The 21020-nt window shown below is 37.0% G+C and overlaps 2 protein-coding genes across 5 annotated transcripts; both read right to left on the bottom strand.

Annotated features, from left to right (window-relative positions):
* Positions 1 to 89: 89 nt before the first annotated feature.
* Positions 90 to 2187, bottom strand: LOC103989358 (GDSL esterase/lipase ACHE-like). Of its 2 annotated transcripts, XM_009408182.3 has the most exons (5): positions 1590 to 2184; positions 1298 to 1507; positions 1066 to 1226; positions 720 to 990; positions 90 to 521 (listed from the first exon to the last, which is right to left on the bottom strand). In XM_009408182.3, the coding sequence occupies exons 1-5, from the start codon at positions 1798 to 1800 to the stop codon at positions 247 to 249; spliced, it is 1128 nt and encodes a 375-aa protein (XP_009406457.2). In that variant the 5' UTR covers positions 1801 to 2184; the 3' UTR covers positions 90 to 246. The 2 variants fall into 2 exon arrangements, with proteins under 2 accessions (XP_009406457.2, XP_065010150.1); XM_065154078.1 differs by having other exon boundaries at positions 720 to 1226; positions 1590 to 2187.
* A 1643-nt stretch (positions 2188 to 3830) lies between these two features.
* Positions 3831 to 19199, bottom strand: LOC135639981 (protein STICHEL-like). 3 transcript variants are annotated; one of them, XM_065154043.1, is made up of 10 exons: positions 19027 to 19199; positions 18810 to 18927; positions 17300 to 17402; positions 12772 to 14894; positions 11942 to 12161; positions 8416 to 8650; positions 8105 to 8295; positions 5093 to 5837; positions 4321 to 4390; positions 3831 to 4234 (listed from the first exon to the last, which is right to left on the bottom strand). In XM_065154043.1, exons 4-10 carry the CDS (start codon positions 14797 to 14799, stop codon positions 4124 to 4126), a joined length of 3600 nt encoding a protein of 1199 aa, XP_065010115.1. In that variant the 5' UTR covers positions 14800 to 14894; positions 17300 to 17402; positions 18810 to 18927; positions 19027 to 19199; the 3' UTR covers positions 3831 to 4123. The 3 variants fall into 3 exon arrangements, with proteins under 3 accessions (XP_065010115.1, XP_065010113.1, XP_065010114.1); XM_065154041.1 differs by having other exon boundaries at positions 8105 to 8650; XM_065154042.1 differs by having other exon boundaries at positions 8105 to 8650; positions 12772 to 14889.
* Between the last annotated feature and the right edge of the window lie 1821 nt (positions 19200 to 21020).

Raw genomic sequence — 21020 nt, 5'->3', positions numbered from 1 at the left:
AAGTCAACATGCATCTTGCAACTTGCTGATACTATTTCATGAATTCATCATCATCCCATATGGCATTTTGGATTCAAATGGACCCAATCTGATCTAAACCAACCAAAATTTTTGTCTTGTGAATATGACAATAATCCATGAATCTATGAAAGAAAGAAAGAAAGAAAAAGAAATCATAGCGTTATTCTGAAGAAGACTACCAAAGCCATGCAATGGTGCAGCAAAATCCATGCAAACAAAGAGGCATTATGTTGTGGGCGTCTTCTTCCCACATGCCATGCTCAGAGGAACCGAAGGGTACGAGAACTCCCCGCCGGAGATGTGATGGAATACCCACTTGTTTGCAGCCTCAGTGTAATGAGCTCCGTCCCAAACTATCCTCTTCCATGGCTTCCTGCACGACTTCCCCAGCAGGACTCTCGTGCCGTCCACCTCCGCCGTGTCGCCGCACCAGACGTCAGCGTTGAAGTTGTACGCGCCGCCGCCGTGGCCACAGCAAGCTCGCAACGGACGCTCGAATCCTGAAACGTTGCATCCTTCACATCTCATCAACAGTGTCGAGAAAGAGACCAGTGCGTAAACTACGGGTGAGCATGTGACTCCTTTTGCCTTCATGGATCTCTAGAACATGGCTAGCGGACGAGCCATGGCGCATGCATGTGAACTCGATAGTTCAGCTATAAGGTTGACTTCGCAGAAGGTGGTGGTGTTAGCGTTACCGTAACTCGCGGCGCGGCGGAAGAGGGAGTACTTGACGGAGTAGATGTCGGTCAAGATCACGGAGGCGAGAGGGAGGTGCTTCCGGAGCTGCGCTACTGTTTCATTCAGCATCGTGTTGAATTGCTCGGCCAGTGCGTTGAAGAGGATGGAGCAGCCGGAGGAGTCGAACCGTGAGGCCGCCGGCGGCACGCGGACCAGCACATAGGGAAGACATCCCAAGGGCCCTGTGTTGTGGATCCAGAACGACCTCCCTCCTCTCTCATACACCTTCTGTGCCAACACAATTGCCGTCGTCGGAATGCATGCAACAAGACGATCGACGTGCTCAGAGTTGTTGGAAGGTACCTGCACAACTCTTGAGAGCTCCTTCAGTGCAGCTGAGAGGTACGGCGTTGCGGACACGTTCTGGAAGTACAGCGCAGTGAGATCATTCTGACCGATGTCGAACATGTAGAGCGCTCGGGCGAAGTCTTCCTCTCTGGGCATCAGATGGCCGAAGACTCCTCCTGATGACTTGGTAGGATCAGAACCAGATTGCTGCTACTGTTCCCTGCACGCTACTACTGCAGAGACATACCTCGTCTGAACACTGCTCGAGAACGGTGCCTGAGCTGCAAGAACTGCTTCAGCTGCACGTCCAAGGAGAAGGGACTGTAGCCGCCGCGAGCCAGCGTGACGTTCTGCGGCAAGATCGTCGACAGGGAGGTGGCGAAGTTGGCGCCATGGCTGAAGTTGGCGGCGACCGAGTCCAGGAACGCGCTTATGTGCGGCAACCCGAGGCTTTCGGCTGAAGGTTCACGGCGATGCGAGTGAGAATAGCGATAGATGCTTACAGGGCAAGTACTGACGAGGAAGGAGACGATGATCACCGGCGAAGTCGATGATGAGGCGGCCATCGGAGTACCTCCCAGCGGGCATCTTGAAGAAGGTCTCGCCGTAGGGCGAGGGGACGGGGCCGAAGGCGGCCGACAGGCCGCCGGTGTCGGAGTTGGAGTCGCCGAAATTGAAGATGGCCGGGAAATGACATGGCGAGGCCACTGTCGGCAGTAGTAAGATGCCAAGGAGGAGGAGAAGCCTCATGGCAGGAGTGAGAAGACAGATGCCGTCGGGCCGAAGGAGAGAGAGGGAGGCTTTTGGCCTGCGTTCGAGTGGGGTGGCATGTGAGGAGATCTCAAATTGGGGGAGAGGATGAGCTGCTGCTTGGATTGCACGGCTGCATAGCTTTTTGCAGTTAGAAACAGAGGTTGTTGTTTGCGGTGAATAGAATAATGCATGCCTGACATTGCAGTGCTCATGAATGCTGCTGCAGTATTGGAATTGGAGACAAACTTGAGATTCCTTTGATGGTTCTTGTTGCTTGTTTTTCTAGTTCTTCTTGGATCCGTGTGTGTTCCAAGAAGGTGCTACTAAGTAGTATCTTTGTATTCTTATGAGAAATTGACTACAAAAATTGCAAATGGAGGAATATTTTTATGTTCATGGAGTTTCAATGTGTGCAAACCTTCATAAATAGTCTATTATACATATAGTTTAAGCCTTACAAGTTGTAGATGAAGTCAATATACTAACTTTATGTGTTGATTTAGTTTGGATGATCTCCTCTGTAAATTATGCAAACTATTAAATTTGGTCAGCTCTTCTAATTTTGATTAATTTATGTTCAAAAGTGCTTGGCATAGGTTCTCACTAAGTCCAAGTTTTACACCATTAATATATTTTACATTCATGTTTTAAATAACAAATCAATTTGAAGAGTAAGAACAAGGTGAGTTTATTTTATGAGTTGGATTGTAGTCTACTATGGAGCATCTTCCAGATTAGATGCCCAGAGCACTGATTAGTATTTCTAATGGAGATTAATTTTGACTATTTCTTACATTGAATTAAAAAATTATGTTATGGTATATATATATATATATATATATATATACACACACACATACATTTGACCTTTTTATTTTAGAAGGTGCTTCAAATAGCATACTTTGGCCTGGTAAATTTGTTTGTGCCTAAGTCACAAACATCGAAGAAGTATAAAAACTTTCAACCTAATTGCCTCTATATTTAAGAAACTATATCACCAAAACTTATAGTTTTGTGTTCAATGTCTAAAGGGCATGGCAGATCATGACAATGTAAACTATCCTCTTTTTTCTGGTGAAGGTTATCAGGAAATTATATACAAGATCACCACAAAATTACCTCAGCCAATTGAATAAAGATACTCATGATCAACAAGTGAACGATGATATGCATATCATCCACAAAAAAATCAACTGCTAAAACTAATCTTTAGATAAATCTGATAGAGAAGCATAATTCCAGGGCATTCATCATGCACTAGAAGAACAAAATCTAGGGAAATACTTGATGGCCTAACAAGAGCAGGTTGGTATCACTTGAATTAGTTTACCATAACGTATATTGTATACGTATTAATTGAAAGAACTACACTGTAAAGTGAAAATGATCATAACATTGATGTAGATCAGAAACAAAAATGTTATGTAGATCCGGTATACTGAATATGATACCATTCAAGGAATGGTGCTCCGATACTTTTGTCAAAGTATGAACTGGAATACTTTTCCAATACTTTCAGTTAAATATATGAAAATTAACTAAAAAAACTACAAATAAAATGTACATGATCATAATGTCGATGTAGATCACTAGATCAGCAACAAAAATGTTATGCAAAACAAATATGCTCAAGTAATCCTATGTCATGGCACTGTTGTGTGCCAATAATTTTCTGACAAAGTATGAATTCTCATACTCGCCAACACAAAAATCGGTCTAACCAGATGGTGGCACCTTCGGCACACATCATGCTGTGCCATCTTTCTATGAAACGTTTCATCTTTTACAATATGAACCAATGGGAATAACAATGCTTGACACTATTAGACAAGCTCTTATTTGTTCCTGCTAGCATGATAAAGATACTTGATTCTCATCTCAGTGATTATGTGGTAATTTTGATGTCTGACAAGATACCAAAGGAAAAAAGAGTATAACAGAAATTCATTGGTTTAGGACTATGAAATCTTCTATCAGCTCAGAAAATAAATTGTTCTTCAAGAAAAAAGCAGATTAACCAGGAGCACTGAGGTGAATCATTGAAGCAGTTGCCCGATTCATTGCAAGCCGATAATATTTCTCATAACAAATGCTTCAACTTAGTACTGATTAGGACAAAATGGCTCATCTAAGTTACCTTTGTACTCAGAGAATGAAAAGGCTTGCTGTTGAGCTTGCTGGCAAGATAAGATCCAAGTAGCTGACCCCAGATAGTTGGGACATCACAGTTCTTGTTATATTTGAATAATAGAAAGGCAATTGGACACAAATGGTATGAGAATGTACTCACTGAGGCGTAAAATCTGCAAATTTCTCCCATTCATTTGCTCAACCTGTCTTCTGCTGACTTCAGCTTCACACACTGCCCAAACAATGAGAGTCGATGAGCCCGACTAACCCTTGGTGACCTTAGATGGATTCCCTGCTTTACCTGATTGTCACAGAATTGTAAGGCTAAGTTTTTAAAACTCTAAAAAGCTCATAGATGAGAAAAAGAAAACAAGATCCAATTGCAACCTTTCTTCCACGGCTTTTGGGGTTTTTCCAACAGAGAATCCCATTGCAACCAGGTCCTGATTCATATCCCCTGGAATGCAGTATAGCAATTTAGATTGATGTGAAAGAAATGGACTACATCAAGCTAGACTGAATCACTTTGTCATTTCTGTATATTAATGTTATTACATGACACCAAAAGAAATGATAATGCTTAACATTTTCCATAACAAAATATCTTCTTACTCATTAAGAAACAAGCTCTAAATTAGCCCAGAAATGTTATTTTAGACCACGGTTCAGATCAAGAGAGGAAAAGAAAATTCATCAAGATCAACCAATCACCTACAACTGCAAAGGTTTTACAACAACTTGTTCTTTTCTATCCATATTAGGATGCCATGATAAGTAATTCACATACAAATTTTACCCATTAGTCATACTTTAATTAAGAATCAAGTATCCCTTTCTTGTACTAAGATAACACAGTAACAAAAACAACAGATAAATGAAAGATCAACAGATGGATGGCTCTGATATGCACATGATGCCCACCCTCTATAGAGATTAAAAGAGTGAACTCTGCAAAAGTCACAAATTCATCAACTGCATAAGGAACTTAAAAATAGAAAAAAGCCTCCAAAACTATTGTCAGATATGTGGAAAACAGTTTCATCTAAAACTCTTGTGTAAATAATTCACCAAATTTTCTGTCCTAACATCTCAGGTAATAATATGCAGAACTGGATATCTACACTTTCTTAAATATATTTACTGAAAGCAAAAAACTTACATCTTCTGCTTCTCAGAGTTGCCTGTCTTGTAACAGTGCAATAAACTTGGAGAAATGGCATAGTGATCGGCTCTTTCATACTGTTCCTTGTGATGGCCCTCAGTGGCACTGGTTCTTAAAGCTTTGATCCCTTGAACCAATTCATCATCCCAATTCTTTAATGATTTCGGCGTTGTTGTCAAAGATTGTTTACTACTCAGATGGTTTACTCCATTCTGTGGAAGAATTTGGTTCTTATCAGGCTTTGGCTGACTTACATATCCAGGCTCTGCAGTTTGAAGCCATGCAGTCTCCAACCTCTGCTCATCAGTAGCTGCTTTTAGAGGCCTTTGGGCTAAAATCCCCTGACCTTTATCATTACTGTTACATGAACCATCTAATACTGGTACACTTGTCTGTACATAGTCCATTTCTCCAAGTGCAGATATGTCAGTTTTCTCATGGGCACTTTCTGGATTTCCTTCACAGGAATCCAGAATTTTGCTTCCTTTGATCTTTCCTATATTGGGATGGCTAATAAGGTTATCAGATCTTGCCTCTCTTTGCTTATCTTTTTCCATTTGGTTGCTTGCTAGAGATGGCTCTGATTGTAATACATCAGAATGAACTTTGGGTAGAAGTGCCATTCTAACTTCTACATTGTATCCCAAGACTATCTCCATTGAGTTTGTGATGCTGCTCAGAAATCTCTCAGCTCTGGATTTTGTAACACTATCCTCAAATCCAATGAAAGCAATCAATATGCCTGCCAAAAGGTAGTAAAGGTCCTTCTCATAACCAAAGAGATTTCATTATGACAAGGAACATTAATTCAGCAATCTAGTTTCCAAGAAAAAAAGCTAGCTTGGAAAGATTTTGTGAAATAAAAATGAGGACGTAAGGTAGAACCATTTTTTTTATTAGTTTTCATTGCAATATGCAGGGACGAAGTCAGGATTCTTCAATTGAGGGCACTATAATCATAGGTAGTTCATATTTTGAACCTCATATGGAGATACATGTAATGGAGTTTAAAACTAAATAAACTTTAGAGGCTGTGTTATTGAACATGGATAAGGGGGTGTGGTATGTCACAGAACGTGGATACTTGATTTCACGTTTGCTCATCAAATTTTAAATTTCTAGTTGCAAATCAAAATCTTCATATAAATGAAATAGAGTGCATAATTTAACTTAAATAAAGATAATGAAGTGAATATAATACTAGGGAAAACATACATCTAAGACACCACTACCAAAATGATCAATAGAGTTTGTAGGAACCCAGTGTCAACTCAAATTGGTGCCGCACACCTGATTCATAAAGGTTGAGGAAAATAAATGTGAAATATACAAGGCTGGAGTAGAGAAAATGTCATCATGTGACAAAGCAACAACTATGCTGGTATGCACCATCCTCTTAATAGTTACCAAAGGAGGACCTTTGAATGATACAGCACACCATGGTTTACCGCTGAGAAAATTGGTCAAAAAGAATGGCTAACATGTAGTTTCAAATTCCGTCCGAGACCCATACCGGTCACTAACTGGACCTATGGGGGTCCCTGTATATGAGGTGTACCAGCAGCTTGCCTGAAGAGAAAGCTGTTGAGAGAACAGAGAAGGGATCATCACAATTGGGGCAAGGAGAGAGAGAGAGAGAGAGAGAGAGAGAGAGAGAGAGAGATTAGCAGTTGTTTTCAGCTGTTCAAATTCCAAAAATTAAAAAACTTTGATTTCAAACTGGACCTGGTGATTTACATGCCAGAACCAGGTTTAACTGGTAAATACTGATCGGTATATACCAGTCCAACTGGTTTCTTCAACTTCAGTATTACCTAGGCATAATTGGTATACCATGTGCCAATACAGAGTCGGACCAGCAAATGCTACATTCTCTGAAAGATTTTAGGAGTATACATTCCCAGAGATGGTAGAGTACAGATGGAAATTTGACTCCCTAAGATACTTTCTGCTGAAGATTTAGGAGCACATAATTCCCTAGAGTGAACTGCATGCAACAATTAAGCTTGGTATAACAAGTCTTTACATATCTCAAAGGATACAACACTGTTCAAAATAAACATACAATACAACATGTGCTCATCAGTTGTCGATATCCAAAGTTGGATGATGAATGTGCCACTTACATCCAGACTGACATTTTCTGGCACATATCTCACAATATAATAATGCATAATCACATAAACAATCTGTCTATGAAGATATAGAGGACAGAATGATGCATCTTGAAAATTTTATTATGAGGCAATAAATTTATATCAAAGCAGCTACATTTCTCGAGATCTAATAAAGCAAGAACCCAATATATGAGGTTCCTTGATATAAATTGGGTTCTCGAGATCACATAAACAGTCTTATTTAGAAGTTGTTTCCGGGACTTGAACATTGGTCTCCTAGGTCCTCAAGGAACAATTTTACCATTGTATCAAGGCTCGCTCTCTTGTCCAAAGCTGATCAGGGAAATATTATCCTTTTTATATTTATGTAGCTCTATTTCACTAATAAAGTTACATATTGACAATTCATAATGAAATGTTGACAAACTCATTAACTTCCTATTTGGACTATACCTTTTTGCTAGAGGTAGTTTCCTATCAGTTTATTATGAATGTTATGCAATAGACCTTTGCCTAGTTTACCAAATCTCCCAAGAAGGGCATATGTGATGCATGCAGAACTTTCAAGTGCATTGTGGATAGTCGGGAACATTGCCACCTAAATCAAGTTGACCTGTTTGCTAAAAGTAATCCCTTTAAATAAATGACCATCAATCTTAAAAATAACAAAATGCCTGAATATTTCATAAAACATTTTAATTTGAAATTTGATCGTATATTCCAGAAATAACAATTGAAGCAGAAAGAGATGCCTTACACACAGATACGTAACAAGCAGGCTACAATTAATATATGATAGACTGTTACCAAGTACCAAGGTTTGATATGAAAGTCAAGAACAGATAATGAAACAAAAGAGGTAAAATAGTCATCAGATAAAATCATTGCCTACCTCCATTTTCAGAAATTGATAGAAGTCTTCCGTTGGCAGAAAGCAACTGCCTCAGTGTGTTTGAGTGGCATCTATGGATGCAAAGATTCCATATCTCATTCAGCATTTCTGGTGTCATAGACCTGAGTTCTCCCTTACCAGTAGCATCACTTGTATGAGAAAAATTATCTAATATTCTGTCAAGGGATCTCCTGTTTGCAGGCAACACTTTACAATTAGCCATATATGCCGAGTCGATGTAAGGATTAGAGTATATGTTGTTAGTGTAGGATATGAAACAAAAATTATATTCTTGAAACTGAGTAACTTGCCTGTTCTTGTGCATCATGGAGAGACTATCCATATCAGACACACCATTACTTTTTCTTCTAGCACTCTGCCTGCTGCTGCTGCTTGATCTATTAGGTTCTGTATTATTACCAGAACCAAGCTGTAGCAGAGCAGCAGTAAACCATGTTGATCGTTCACTTGAATGTCTTAGCTGCTTTTCAGCATCAGAAAGAATCTTTAATGCCAGTTGTAGTCTTTCTAACTCAGCTTCGGTTACTAGGAACAGTTTGGAGGTAAATGAAACAAAGTCAGAACTCAAAGAAGAACGGCCAACTTCATGCAGAGTGACAAATAAATAATAAAAAAGAAATTCAAATGGAATAAACCTCTGTAATAGAAATTACATTACATGGATTGGTTAGATGTAAATGAATAAATTGTGATTTTGTATTCCTTTGTGACTTGGGAGAACATGTTTCAAGTCATGGAAAAAGTTTGTGTAGTTAGAGAAAGGCTGCATATATTGACCCTCCTTAGACCTCTCATTGGTGGGAGCCTCGTGGATTGGGTATGATCTTTGTGATTCTGTGTTAACATAGCGGTGCCATATTAATGAGTGGCCATTATCACGAACAGAATGAAGAAGACCGATAATCTTTCTCATCAACAAAATTTACAGTAAGAAAGCAACTAATTAACATGCTTTAGAGGAAATAGGAGAACTCTATGACCTGTATCAGCAGGAAAACAGTAAACAGATATTGAATAATGTGTAACAAAAATCAGAAGTTGGCCCTTCATTTGACCGGACTGTGATATAATCCCCTATTGTCACAAAGCTTTCTTCATGCCCTTGTAACAGGGTTTCTTTGAGTATCACCTCCCACCTTTAAACTTTTGATAGGAACCTTTACTGTTGCTTAAAGATGTATAGCCATATTAAATGTGTAGACCATGATAGCATCAGTATAATAAAAAAAGTTAGTGATATTTATGAAAATCTGAGAAATGTATGTAATATATTGTTGGTACAGGTGTACTGTGTATATGTTACAGGAGGTGGAGTTAAGAGCTTTGAATGGCATGGACATTAAAGCCAATTTGACATGGGGAATTTGAACCAAATCTCTCAAGAATTAGCTACAAAGAAATAAGTTTTTCCGAGTCTAGAATAGGAACAGATTCAATCCAACATCAATGGAGCAATTTAGTTCAGTCAGCAATTCTTTCTGGTCTGAAAAACCATACTGATTTTTGTTTTACCAAATTTAAAGTTTATAAACATATGAAATTATCATCAAACCACAAACGTAACATTAACAGTGAGTCATCCATAAAATAAGTTGTCACAATTAATGAACTACTAAACATTACAGAAAATGAGAATACAATCAATTATGTCCTAACATACCTGGCTATAGACATAAGACATCTAAACTCCTGCATGAAGCTCAGAAGAAATAAATATTTGTAACTATTTTTCTAGACCAAATTATAAATTAGAACTCTACAATTGGACAAAACTTTACTGTAAGTTGTTGCCTATAACATGTAAACATGGGCACATTTTTATCTATCAATAGCTGTATATTAAATTATCTGAAAAATAAAATTGATTCCTTAGGACACTAAGCCTACTATATTACCTAAATAATAATCTTACACTTGCATGGTACATTCTCGTAAGTGATGAACAGGAAAATTTTCTTTGGCTTGGCGTTTTCATGATAATGATCTTCAACTTTTCCCACTAAACTATGTATAAAAACACAAAAACCCAGTCAGCTCACCAATACTAGAACCAAATCGATACAATGTCTTGTAGAATCCTGCTCCACACCTTTTTACTCTGCCAAAAGCTGATCTTTTTATGAATTTCTTACACCCGACTGAGGTATTTATTCTTCCCTACTCATGTATTAGCCCATCTCATAACATTTTAGTGGTTCCCCCTTCAAACATAAAATACGTAAGTAAACTTTGTGATATAATATGGCAGTTGAGAACTGCATCATAGAACCCTTAAGCAGGCTCTGACTTGCAATGGCAAGTCATATATAACCTTCATGTATAACAGTTAATTTCCTCATTAATTTCCTCAAGCTATACTTAACTGATTGAGAGAAGCTAAAATATTGGCCAGTTTTACATCAATAAACTTTAACATAATATAACTGACCATGCTTTTAATGGGCCTGGTATCTTATACTGTAGAAACCCTCCTGAACCAATATGCTGCTTTTGACTCAAGCATGTGCCAAACATTGGCAAAAATATTTAACATGCAACCAGTGATTTCAATAGGTGCTCGGGCGATATTAGTCTTCCTCACGCGACTTCCCAACCCTAACCCTGCTCGCTGCTCCCACTTCCGCTGCCGCTGCTCGCTGATACCGCTGCCACTGTCGCAGCTCCCGCTTCCGTTCCTCATTACTACCGCTGCCACTGCCGCTGCTCGCTGCTATCGTTGCCGCTGCCACTGTCATCGCTCGCTGCTCGCTGCTACCGCTGTCGCTGCTCTTAATCAGTAGCCTCGATCTTCTTCTTACTCATACTCTTCTCACTTCGATAGTATACTGTTAACAGTATATTAACAGTATACTACTAACTGTATACTAGTAACAGTATTTTTATTTATTAGATTAATAATATATATTTTTTATTTTAATACTATTAATTTTTATTTATTTGAAATTATTGTTATCATTTTGAATTTTGAGACTTTTTGTTAATGTGATATTGTAATTTTACAATATTTTCTTAATTTAATATCATATTTTTATTTAAATAATTATATTTATTAATTATATTATATATATTTTTATATTTTAGCATCTCGCTTTGCTCGAGCAAGCGCCTAACGCTTCGGGCATTTTTTGATCTTAGTGTCTTTTGACGCCTAGTGCTTTTTAAATCATTGCATACAACAAAGTCATCAGTTATGAATACAAGTAAAATCATGGCAACTGAACATACTGGAAGAACCTTCAAGCAAGCATTCTCTATAATAATCAAGGGACTGGAAGAACCTATAAGCAAGCATCATTTTCTATATTATCAAGATCATTGCCAGCTGCCAAATGTTTGTCAATCGAGTTGGCAGTAAGGAACACATCTACTCAGAGAAGAGAAGTTATATACTAGTGCCTCAATCACCAGAAGGCAGGAAGGACTAGGTTGGATCTCAATCACCAACACATGAACAATTGATACGTTGGCAAAAGATGTTGAAACGGAAGCAGAACTAAATCAGCCACACAGTTTTTCCTGTTTTATTGAATATCTTGTTCAAGTAAAAATTTCTATCCTTTCTAATTTTTATGCTTCCAGTGTTCTAGTTCACTTACCCCTCCGAGATTCTAAGCAAATCAAGGCATGATATCTGACAAATATAGCATTTCTAATAAGAATCACATGGTAATAGCAAATAGTTATTTTTCTCAATTCGGTTAGCCCTCCTGAAGCATTGCATTTAGTACAATAAAAAGTAGAGAAACAAGAGATATGATTGAACATCATCCAGTGAATGGCAAGAACAAAAGAACATGATCTGTCAGTTGCACTCACAATTTCGCCCGCCAAGAGTTATACCACCAGAATGTAGGTCTGCCAATCGGTAAGTTCCAGCAATTATGTCCATTATAAGACCAGCTAATTGGGACATCAAGGCTATTGGATCAACACCAGAATTTATCAGCTCTCTAGACCTTTTAACCGTTTCAGCAGTATCTGATGACATGGCTATCTCCAGAAGATCAAGTAATTTCTCATCTGGCACAACTCCTACCTGTAAGTTCTCATAATAAGATAACTTGCTTATTGGAGAAAAGAAACATAACCTATTAAATCTAATAGAAGAAAAAGCATAAGAATGCTGACATTGCTTTAATTCAAACATAAGAAAATTATACACAAAGAAAAAGTTCTATCAATAGGTTTAGAACAATTTAAATTTTAACAGAAGTGATTTGCTGAACACTATTTGACAACTCAAAGCATCCATTGAGAAAGATGACATCAAGTGAGAAATGAAAAGAAAAGTTGTAAATAAGACAAAAGATATGCAAGAAATAAGAAGTTCAAACATTTGCTGATTAAACTAGTACTTTAGAAGGCAAAAAAAAATCTCTCAACTTAGAAAATCAAAGAGCCTTAAAAAGACTTATCATCAATGTCTAAAGATTTCCATTTTCAAGTCCAAAATAACAGATGCATATTTTGATGTCAAAAATGATTTCCAAATTCCAATATATGTAGACAGTTATTAATTAAATATAAAGTCAAGAACAATATATGAAGCCCCTAAGTCAAACAGATATCAATGTTTAAATGCTTAATTTTAATGAAATTGAACATAAAAGACTGTAGATACAGAGACAATGTGGAAGCAAACTCACTAAGTCATTTACAAGCGAAGTAGTTATTCTTTTGCCCAGCAAACTTAATTGATCCAACATTATTTCTGCATCCCTAAGTGAACCATCCGAATTCAGAGCAATTAAATCTAGAGCATCCAGTTCAATATCAAGATTTTCTTTTACAGAGAGAGTCCTCAACCGGCAGACTATATCAACATCCTTGACCTTCAAAAAGATGTATTTTTGACATCGTGATACAATGGCACGCGGCAAGCTACCTGTTCCAGTAGTTATAAATATGAATACAACACGAGGCAATGGTTCTTCAAGAAATTTCATGAATGCGGACCAATTTTGTGAAGATAACATGTGGCATTCATCAATGACAAAGACTTTATACTGTGAAATTGTTTTAGCCATTGATAGACTTTTCAGCAAATATCTAACTTGATCTATGCACATCTTATTTGTTGCATTGGCTTCTATAAAGTTTGTTCCATGTCTACTAGAAAAAGCAGTGCATTCTCTACAAAACCAACATGGCTTGTTCTCTTCACTAAGACAATTTAAAGCTGCAGCAAATATTCTTGCAGATGAAGTTTTTCCTGTCCCACGAGGACCATGAAATAGGTAAGCAGGAGCTATTTTTCCTCTTGAAATGGCATTACCAAGAGATTGAACAACAATATTCTGTCCAACGATTTCATGAAAAGACCGTGGCTGGTACTTTTGGCTCAAGGTTCTTTGATCTGCTATCTCCAAGGAAGTTCTTCCAGGTAGGTCCATTTCCAGTCCCTCTTGACTTTTGCAGCTAGACCATCTCCTCCCATTCAAACGGCTCATCGCTTCCAAATCAAGCTCCCCAAATTTACTTGACAGTTCATCACTTGAAGTATCTAATGATGAATGGCCTTCGTCACAGCTATTGGTCAGCAAAGGTAAACCTTGAGAAGATTTTGACAGGTAATTTTGCTTGTGACAACCTGATAAATTCTTCTTATTAGACAAAGTCTGACTCCCACAGAGAATGCTACTGCCTTTTCTTTTTAGCGTATCTGATAGTGAAGGAGAAATAAAACCTCCACCACCCCTAGCTCTAGTTATCTTTGACCAATAGCTAGGAATACCACATTTTTGAGCCTTTGGTAACTCTAGTTGATCCAGGCCGTCCCCATCAAACGAAGTAGCAGTTCCATCCCAAGAACCAATAGTGCTGGGGTCCTGACCACCATATTTGTAGTAAGAGCAACTTGAAGCAGGAGTACAAGATTGAGATGATCCCACTCTTTTACTAGTTCTAGGAATTCTTGAAGAAGACAACTGACATCCATGTCCACATCCATGTAAAATTGGTGATGCAGAGCGAGAAATAAATCCAATTTTTTGGCTTAGATCCTGTGCCAAATGCTGCAAATTCTCAGAATTATAGTCCCCACTGTCATCAGATCCCTCAATTGAGTCAAGAATTCCTAAAGAGCTTGATGTTGTATCCAGCAGCTTTAAGGCAGCTGAATGCTTAATCAATCCCCCTTTCGAAATTGATTTTCTTCTAAATTTTCTGATAGTTCTTCTAACAGGAATTCTTGAATCGATAGCTGCAACATTATACATGTTTACAGGAACTTCAAGGCAAGTATCACTCTTAGAATCCACAATGAGAGAACTGCTTAAACTGAAGTTTTCTGGACTTTCTTCTGCAAGAAGAGAATTGCTTACGCTGAAGTTTTCTGGACTTTCCTTAGCTGATTCTTCTCTGTCTTCCTCATCTAGTTTCTGTGCTCTTTCAATGGGCTTAGAAGAACTCATACTACAGAGATGTAACTTTTGCCTTCCATTTTTACCTCTGGATAGTAAATTAAGTAATGAGCCATGATTAATTTCTCCTGTAAATTTTTCTATCATTCCATGTCCATTTTTTGGCTTAGAGTTTGCAAAAAATGATTTAGAACTCAAAGAGGACCTCCAGGATGAACAAGTTTCTGGATCACGTAAGAATGGTGCCTTTCGGAGAGCAACAAGCTCCCTCTTCAAGTGAAGTTCATTTGGAGCAACAGAAGTCTTCAACATTCTCTTGTAATTAAAACCTCAACTGAAGTACACAGATCGACAAGGCCAGAATCCAGGAAAATTTGACATACATTGCATACTAGCACATACCTAAACTACAGGAAACATCACTGTCAAACTATAAGTTAAAAAAAGCTAAGCTGCAACAAAATATTGTACTAGAGACACAAGGTTGTACAACAAACAATTGAAAGGGACAGATACAATTAATAATTTTCATTCAAAACAAGATGATTGATAAAAAGCAATTAAAACTCTAAAAAGAGTACGAACTCATGAAACTTGTGAATTATTGTCGAAGACCTCTCTAAAGAAAATTGGCTCCTGTGGTTTTGGTCATAGACCACTTAAGCCCTTATGGTTTACTCATGTCTAAAATAACTCCTACATTTTAAAAAACATAGCATATAAGCCCCTCCTATCAAGTCTGAGTTAACAGACGTTAGAATCTGCTTATGTGATATGATGACTCATAATAAACTATTAATATAATAACACATGTAATTTAAGTTTTAAAAAGGAGTCCATTTTAGCTCCTGTGTTTTTTGTCATAAAACACGTAAGCCCTTATGATTTTGTTTGTCTAAAATAATCCCTATATTTTTAAAAACATAACATATAAATCCCTCCCGTCAAACCCGAGTTGACAGATGTTAAAGTCTGCTTACATGGCATGTTGACTCATAATAAAACATTAATATAATGACATGTGTAATTTAAGTTTAAAAAAAAGGTCTATCTTGTCGAGGAAGAGGAAGTGGAAGAGGTCGTAGCAGTGGACGAAGGCGGAGAGGCAGAGGTAGGAGAGGTCGGAGGCGGAGGTGAGGGAGAGCTGGACTACACGTCGTAGGCACGACGGGTGCAGGCGCAGGAGAGGATGAAGTGAGAGGCGATGGGGATGAAGACGCCCAGGAAGAGGAAGAGGAACTAGGAGACCATTGCATGCCTAGCGTCGGACTAGTCGTCGCACATCCACTTGAGGCAGGAGCGGAAGCTCCTGAGCTTATCGTTAGCGCAGGAGAGGCTACGTGCGTACGACACCCTGCTAGGCAGTAGCAACTTGATGCTACTACTGGTGGTCGCTTCTACGATGATACCTCCTCATACCACTGATGGTGGTCTCAATATTTTAAATTTAAATTACACGTGTTATTATATTAATAGTTTATTATGAGTCAGTATGCCACGTAAGCAGACTCTAACATATGTTAACTCAAATTTGATAGGAAGAACTTATATGCTATATTTTTAAAAATGTAGAGGTTATTTTAGACACGAGCAAAACCAATAAGGGCTTAAGTGGTTTATGATCAAAACCATAAGGGCTAAAATGGTTATTTTTTTAAACTTAAATTATACATGTTATTATATTAATAGTTTATTATAAGTCAGCATACCACATAACTTTAACGTCTGTTAACTCAGACTTGACGGAAGGGGATTATATATTACGTTTTTTAAAATGTACGAGTTATTATAGATATGAGTAAACCATAAAAACTTAAGTTGTCCATGATTAAAACCACAGAAGCTAAAACAAAAAAATTTAAATAAGAATCAAGGAATACTAGAACTAGCAATTAACAAAGATTTTTTCAAATGCATGAAAGTGAATATTTGAAGGGGTAAATTAAATATATGTCCCAAATAAATGGTTAATTTTGCTGCATTATTTTTTCTACCTGCACTTTGAGCCTCTACTCCAGAAAACTTATAGCTATATACTTCAAACTTCAAAGGACTAGCATCAACTTGCAAAACCTAAGTACCAACTGTAGGCTTTCATGCTTACATGACAAGAAAGATACTTGACAAGCATGCAAAACCACTATCAAGTCAGTACATGATCATTGAGGACCTTGAGGATATGCAATCAACTCTGATCTTGTAAAAGCTTAATCAAGAACAAACTGGTACCAATTAGCAGTAGTCTAAGTAAAAAGGAAACAAATTAATGTATGAACAATAAAATGAGAGTTTACATTGTTAATGTTACAGATTTTTGACATTTAGTTTGAGTATACAAAATATTGCATCTTATCAAACTTCAAATTGCTATGTAAAGATTCTAAAAGCACATTATTTAGACAATACCTATTTAGGCTCTCAAAACATGATTTGATTCCTTTGCATCCCCTAGAGTATCTTCTAATTATTCTGTTAAATTTATATCTTACTGATCTGCAGGTGGTAATATGATGCCAGAACAATCCCAATGGATTCTAACTAGAAAACTTCACAAAAGACATACAGTGACTTCAAAGGATAAATTAGATTGACTAGGGGCTTCATGAACAATAAATTTAAATGTTTTTAATAACAAAATCATTTACACCAAAAGAATATGAGCATGGCAAATGCCCAGTCATGCATCTGCAAGAGTCAATTTGGCCTGCTAAACAAAACTGTAGCAAGCAAAAAATTGATCAAGGTACAGGGGAGAAAAGCTCTATAGTCTATACTACTCTTTGGTGTTTGCAACCCAAACTAATGTACTTACTTTGTGAAGCTTTAAATTGTAGTCCCCCTCCTCTTTTCTTTCGGAAAAACAAGGACATCCAAGCCACGTTACAAATGTTTCCTTCCCCACATTTGCAGATTCACTACATGGAAGACATCACCTTTGTTCAGTTAGATCCACTCATGTTGCTCTCAGTTATGCGTCAAGCAAACAAGGTGGCAGAAGAAAGGAAAGAGTCCATGGAAATAAACTATCTAGTCAGGATGAAGATGCAGAACATGAAAAAGAGCATCTAGTTACAAATTCCGTAAATAAGTGACCCAGCATAGCAAATAGCAACAAAGAAAGTCCATTTTCTACACCAAGGTCAACACCCAACATCATATTAAAATGCTGATAGGGTCTTCATAATGCACGAAAATATGATTGACATGAGGTCCAGCATGAAATTTCTGAGGATGAGATATGTAATGACAATATTCCTACCACAGATGCTTATGGAAAGTAAATATAAGGAGTTTAACCAATAACAAGCTGCCATTTTAGGATGAAGTTCCGTCTATAAGTGAAACTGGCAAAAAGAAACAAGCAACGTATGATGCTCATAGATTCAAGTTTCAAAATTCTGGCAATGAAATTTTCATCTGCCCACAAATTGACTTATCTCAGCCGGAAATACTGAAGAACATAGCAACATGTGGGGGTTCAATGATCAAAGTGGTGTACATAAGCAAAGTTGAGATGAATCAGAAAGATTTGTATGGCACCATATGAACCATAAAAACCACCCCCTAAGACTTAATTGATGGGACAAGAAATGCAATGTCTTTTGTAATACGGGTTCCTAATTCAATTTTAGTCAGGCTAAATTTGGCAGATAAGACTCACAAATATGACAATTGTTTTGTAGTATAAACCAGGTGTAGGTGAAAGAGCAGCATGATGAGCATGAAATTGACGGCTCCTTCATGATAATTCCATACACATGTTTTGCATTTACAAATTTGATATTAAAATGAAAGTAGCATTGAGGATAGCTGTGAAGTATCTAAGGAGCTCACTAAACTAATCAGATGTTACTAGTAACACAGATAGAATTAATTACATCTAGGGCAAGTATTTACAAATTGCTTAACTTTGAGGGCAATGAAGGGAACAACTCACTACGAAAAGAACCTAATGAAATCAAAAACCATGCAGAAAATAGATAACTGAAGAACAAGTTAAAATGCATGCAAACTCAACCAATGATTACTCGTCTTTCTTTTTAGGCATAAACTATAGAAGCCATGCATAGATGAGTAGAGACCAAGTGGACCCAAGAATCAAGACAGGTGATTTCGAAGTCTATGAAGCTCATGTTAAGTAAAACGAGGCTGATCGTCAGCCACACGAGGATGTCGAAGACAGCATGTAGCAGGCATAATTTAGACAAAAATTGAAAGGAAAGCGGAACAGAGAACTAAGATCAAGGTCCCCAAGTCTAAGCATGAACTCATCAAGAAATATTACAAAAATCCACCCAAAAAAAAAACGAAGTGACGCCCACCTCACTGAGCATCAGAACATACGAAAATCAATTTTCGGCACAACCGCGATACATTTCCTGGATTTCATGCCCGAAAAAGGTGATCTTCCCGTGATTTGGCGTCAGGTAGGTGAGTGATCTACACAAAATGGCGCATCGAAAGCGGCATTACTCGTAAGCAAAAAAAGAAACACCCACCGACAACCAAACAACGATAAAAATGGACGATAAGAATCACCTGGAATTACCGAGTCAATGAACAGGACGCAACCGGCAAACAAGATATAAGCGAACAAACTAAAAAGGGTGTGAGCTGGGCCGGATCAAGCCAAATTTCCACAGTGAGGTGGAGGAGCGAGCTTTGAATGGTCCACGGACAAGCGGAGACCCTTCGATCCCGGATTAATTTACACTTTACAGTGGGAATCCATCCTTACTACAGAGAAAGGACGTATTTTTAGGGTTCCTGCCAGGAAGGGCCCCTCAAGTGTCACTCTCGTCGCACACCTCCAAAATTCAAACTCCTTCTTCCCCAAACCCCAAAAATCTCTCTCTCTCTCTCTCAAATTATTTTAAACATGAACTTTTTATTTATCAATTTAACATTTTTTATGTTCATATTCTATCAGAAATATTCATTCCTTTTTCCAAAGATAAATTTTCAAGGAAAAAAAATGGAACTAAACATGTAAGATTTAGTTTATAAGCAAGATTCAAAATCAACCACAATTATCTTGAAAAAAATAGAAAAAAAACATAATAATCTTGGACATGGAAAGAAATTAAATGTTCTTTAATCCTTGATAGAAGCCTATGAACATTGAACAGGAGATTCCACAATTATTATTATTTTTAGATTCACAAAAGCAAAGATGAAGACTGAAGAGAACTACTTGAATTAATTCAGAACATCTCATTTGCTTGGATTATTTATTTATTTATTTATTTATTTATATCATTGATATCACGAGTACTGCTTCAAGAATTCTTCTCTCTCTTGACTTTCTTCTCTAACATACCAGGGTTTTTCTCTAAAAAGTATTATTTCTCTCTCTACGTTATTATTATTTTCTTTAAACAATCTTTTTCTCTCTCTCTCTCTCTCTCTCCAGTGTTATTTCTCTCTCTTAATCATGGCTCTCGATGAAATAAGATAAGTCCTTAACACCTAACACCTATTGCTCTCTTGGATCCCACACAAACTCTCTCTCTTAGCTTTTTTGAATTTTCTAATGTGGTATGAGAGTCAAATGAACAAAAAAAAACGATCTGAATGAGTCAAAAAAAAAAAAATATATATATATATATATAATAATAATAATAATGAAACAAAAAAAAAGGGATTAAGCTAGTTAGGCTATGGTTTGAGTGAATAAAGATGAGTCGCACTACTATAGATAAATGCAAATAAGTGAATCTAGTATCGAAAAAGATATAAACTCGAAATTTGGACCGTAAACTCACACACATGAATAGAAAGACCCTAAACTCACACACATGAATAGAAAGAGTCAGGTTACATATATTAGGTTTGGCCAATAACTTAAAAGTTTAAGTTCTTAGTTTGAATTAAAATTTTGTTAGATTAAGTATTATAATCTTTTTATGGAGCAAAGTTCCCCAAAGCTACTTTACAAGCGCAAAAAACACCTGTAGATCATTTTAATATTTTTGTTAATTATTTTTTGAAAGCTTGATGACTTTTTTCTCACTAAAGTTCATCAATTGGCAAAAGAAAGAATCTACAATCATCTTTATGCAAAATAAGATTTATTGAACTCGATTCATTAAATGTATTAATCGCCGCTAAGCTTATGATTCATATATGATTCATAATTGTAAGAAAAATGGATATTTTTATCATTTTTAAAATTAATTTATATTCATTATATTAAACAATGTACAATATATTTTTATATGAACTCAACATTAGACCTAATTAACAATGCAACAATAGTATCCTAACCACTAGGATGTCTCAAAAGAAAGTGACCAACTTCAAATTCTAAGAATATTATTGCAAGTTTCTCTTGTTTGTGTTGTATGCAATAAAATTCTTTGTTGCAATTTTATCATTTGAATAGGTTTGAGCACATCCCTGCACAATATAAACAAATTTAGTTAATCATCAGAGGTTAATTAAAACAGATACTAACAATAAGTAATCTTGACAATCTCTGCAGCATTTCAAATATCTGACACACCACCATTAGAGGTCTGAGATTTTGAGAA

This window comes from Musa acuminata, chromosome BXJ3-6, assembly GCF_036884655.1.
Source record: "Musa acuminata AAA Group cultivar baxijiao chromosome BXJ3-6, Cavendish_Baxijiao_AAA, whole genome shotgun sequence".
In the NCBI taxonomy this organism is placed as follows: domain Eukaryota; kingdom Viridiplantae; phylum Streptophyta; class Magnoliopsida; order Zingiberales; family Musaceae; genus Musa; species Musa acuminata.
This window is presented reverse-complemented; position numbering and strand designations above follow the sequence as displayed.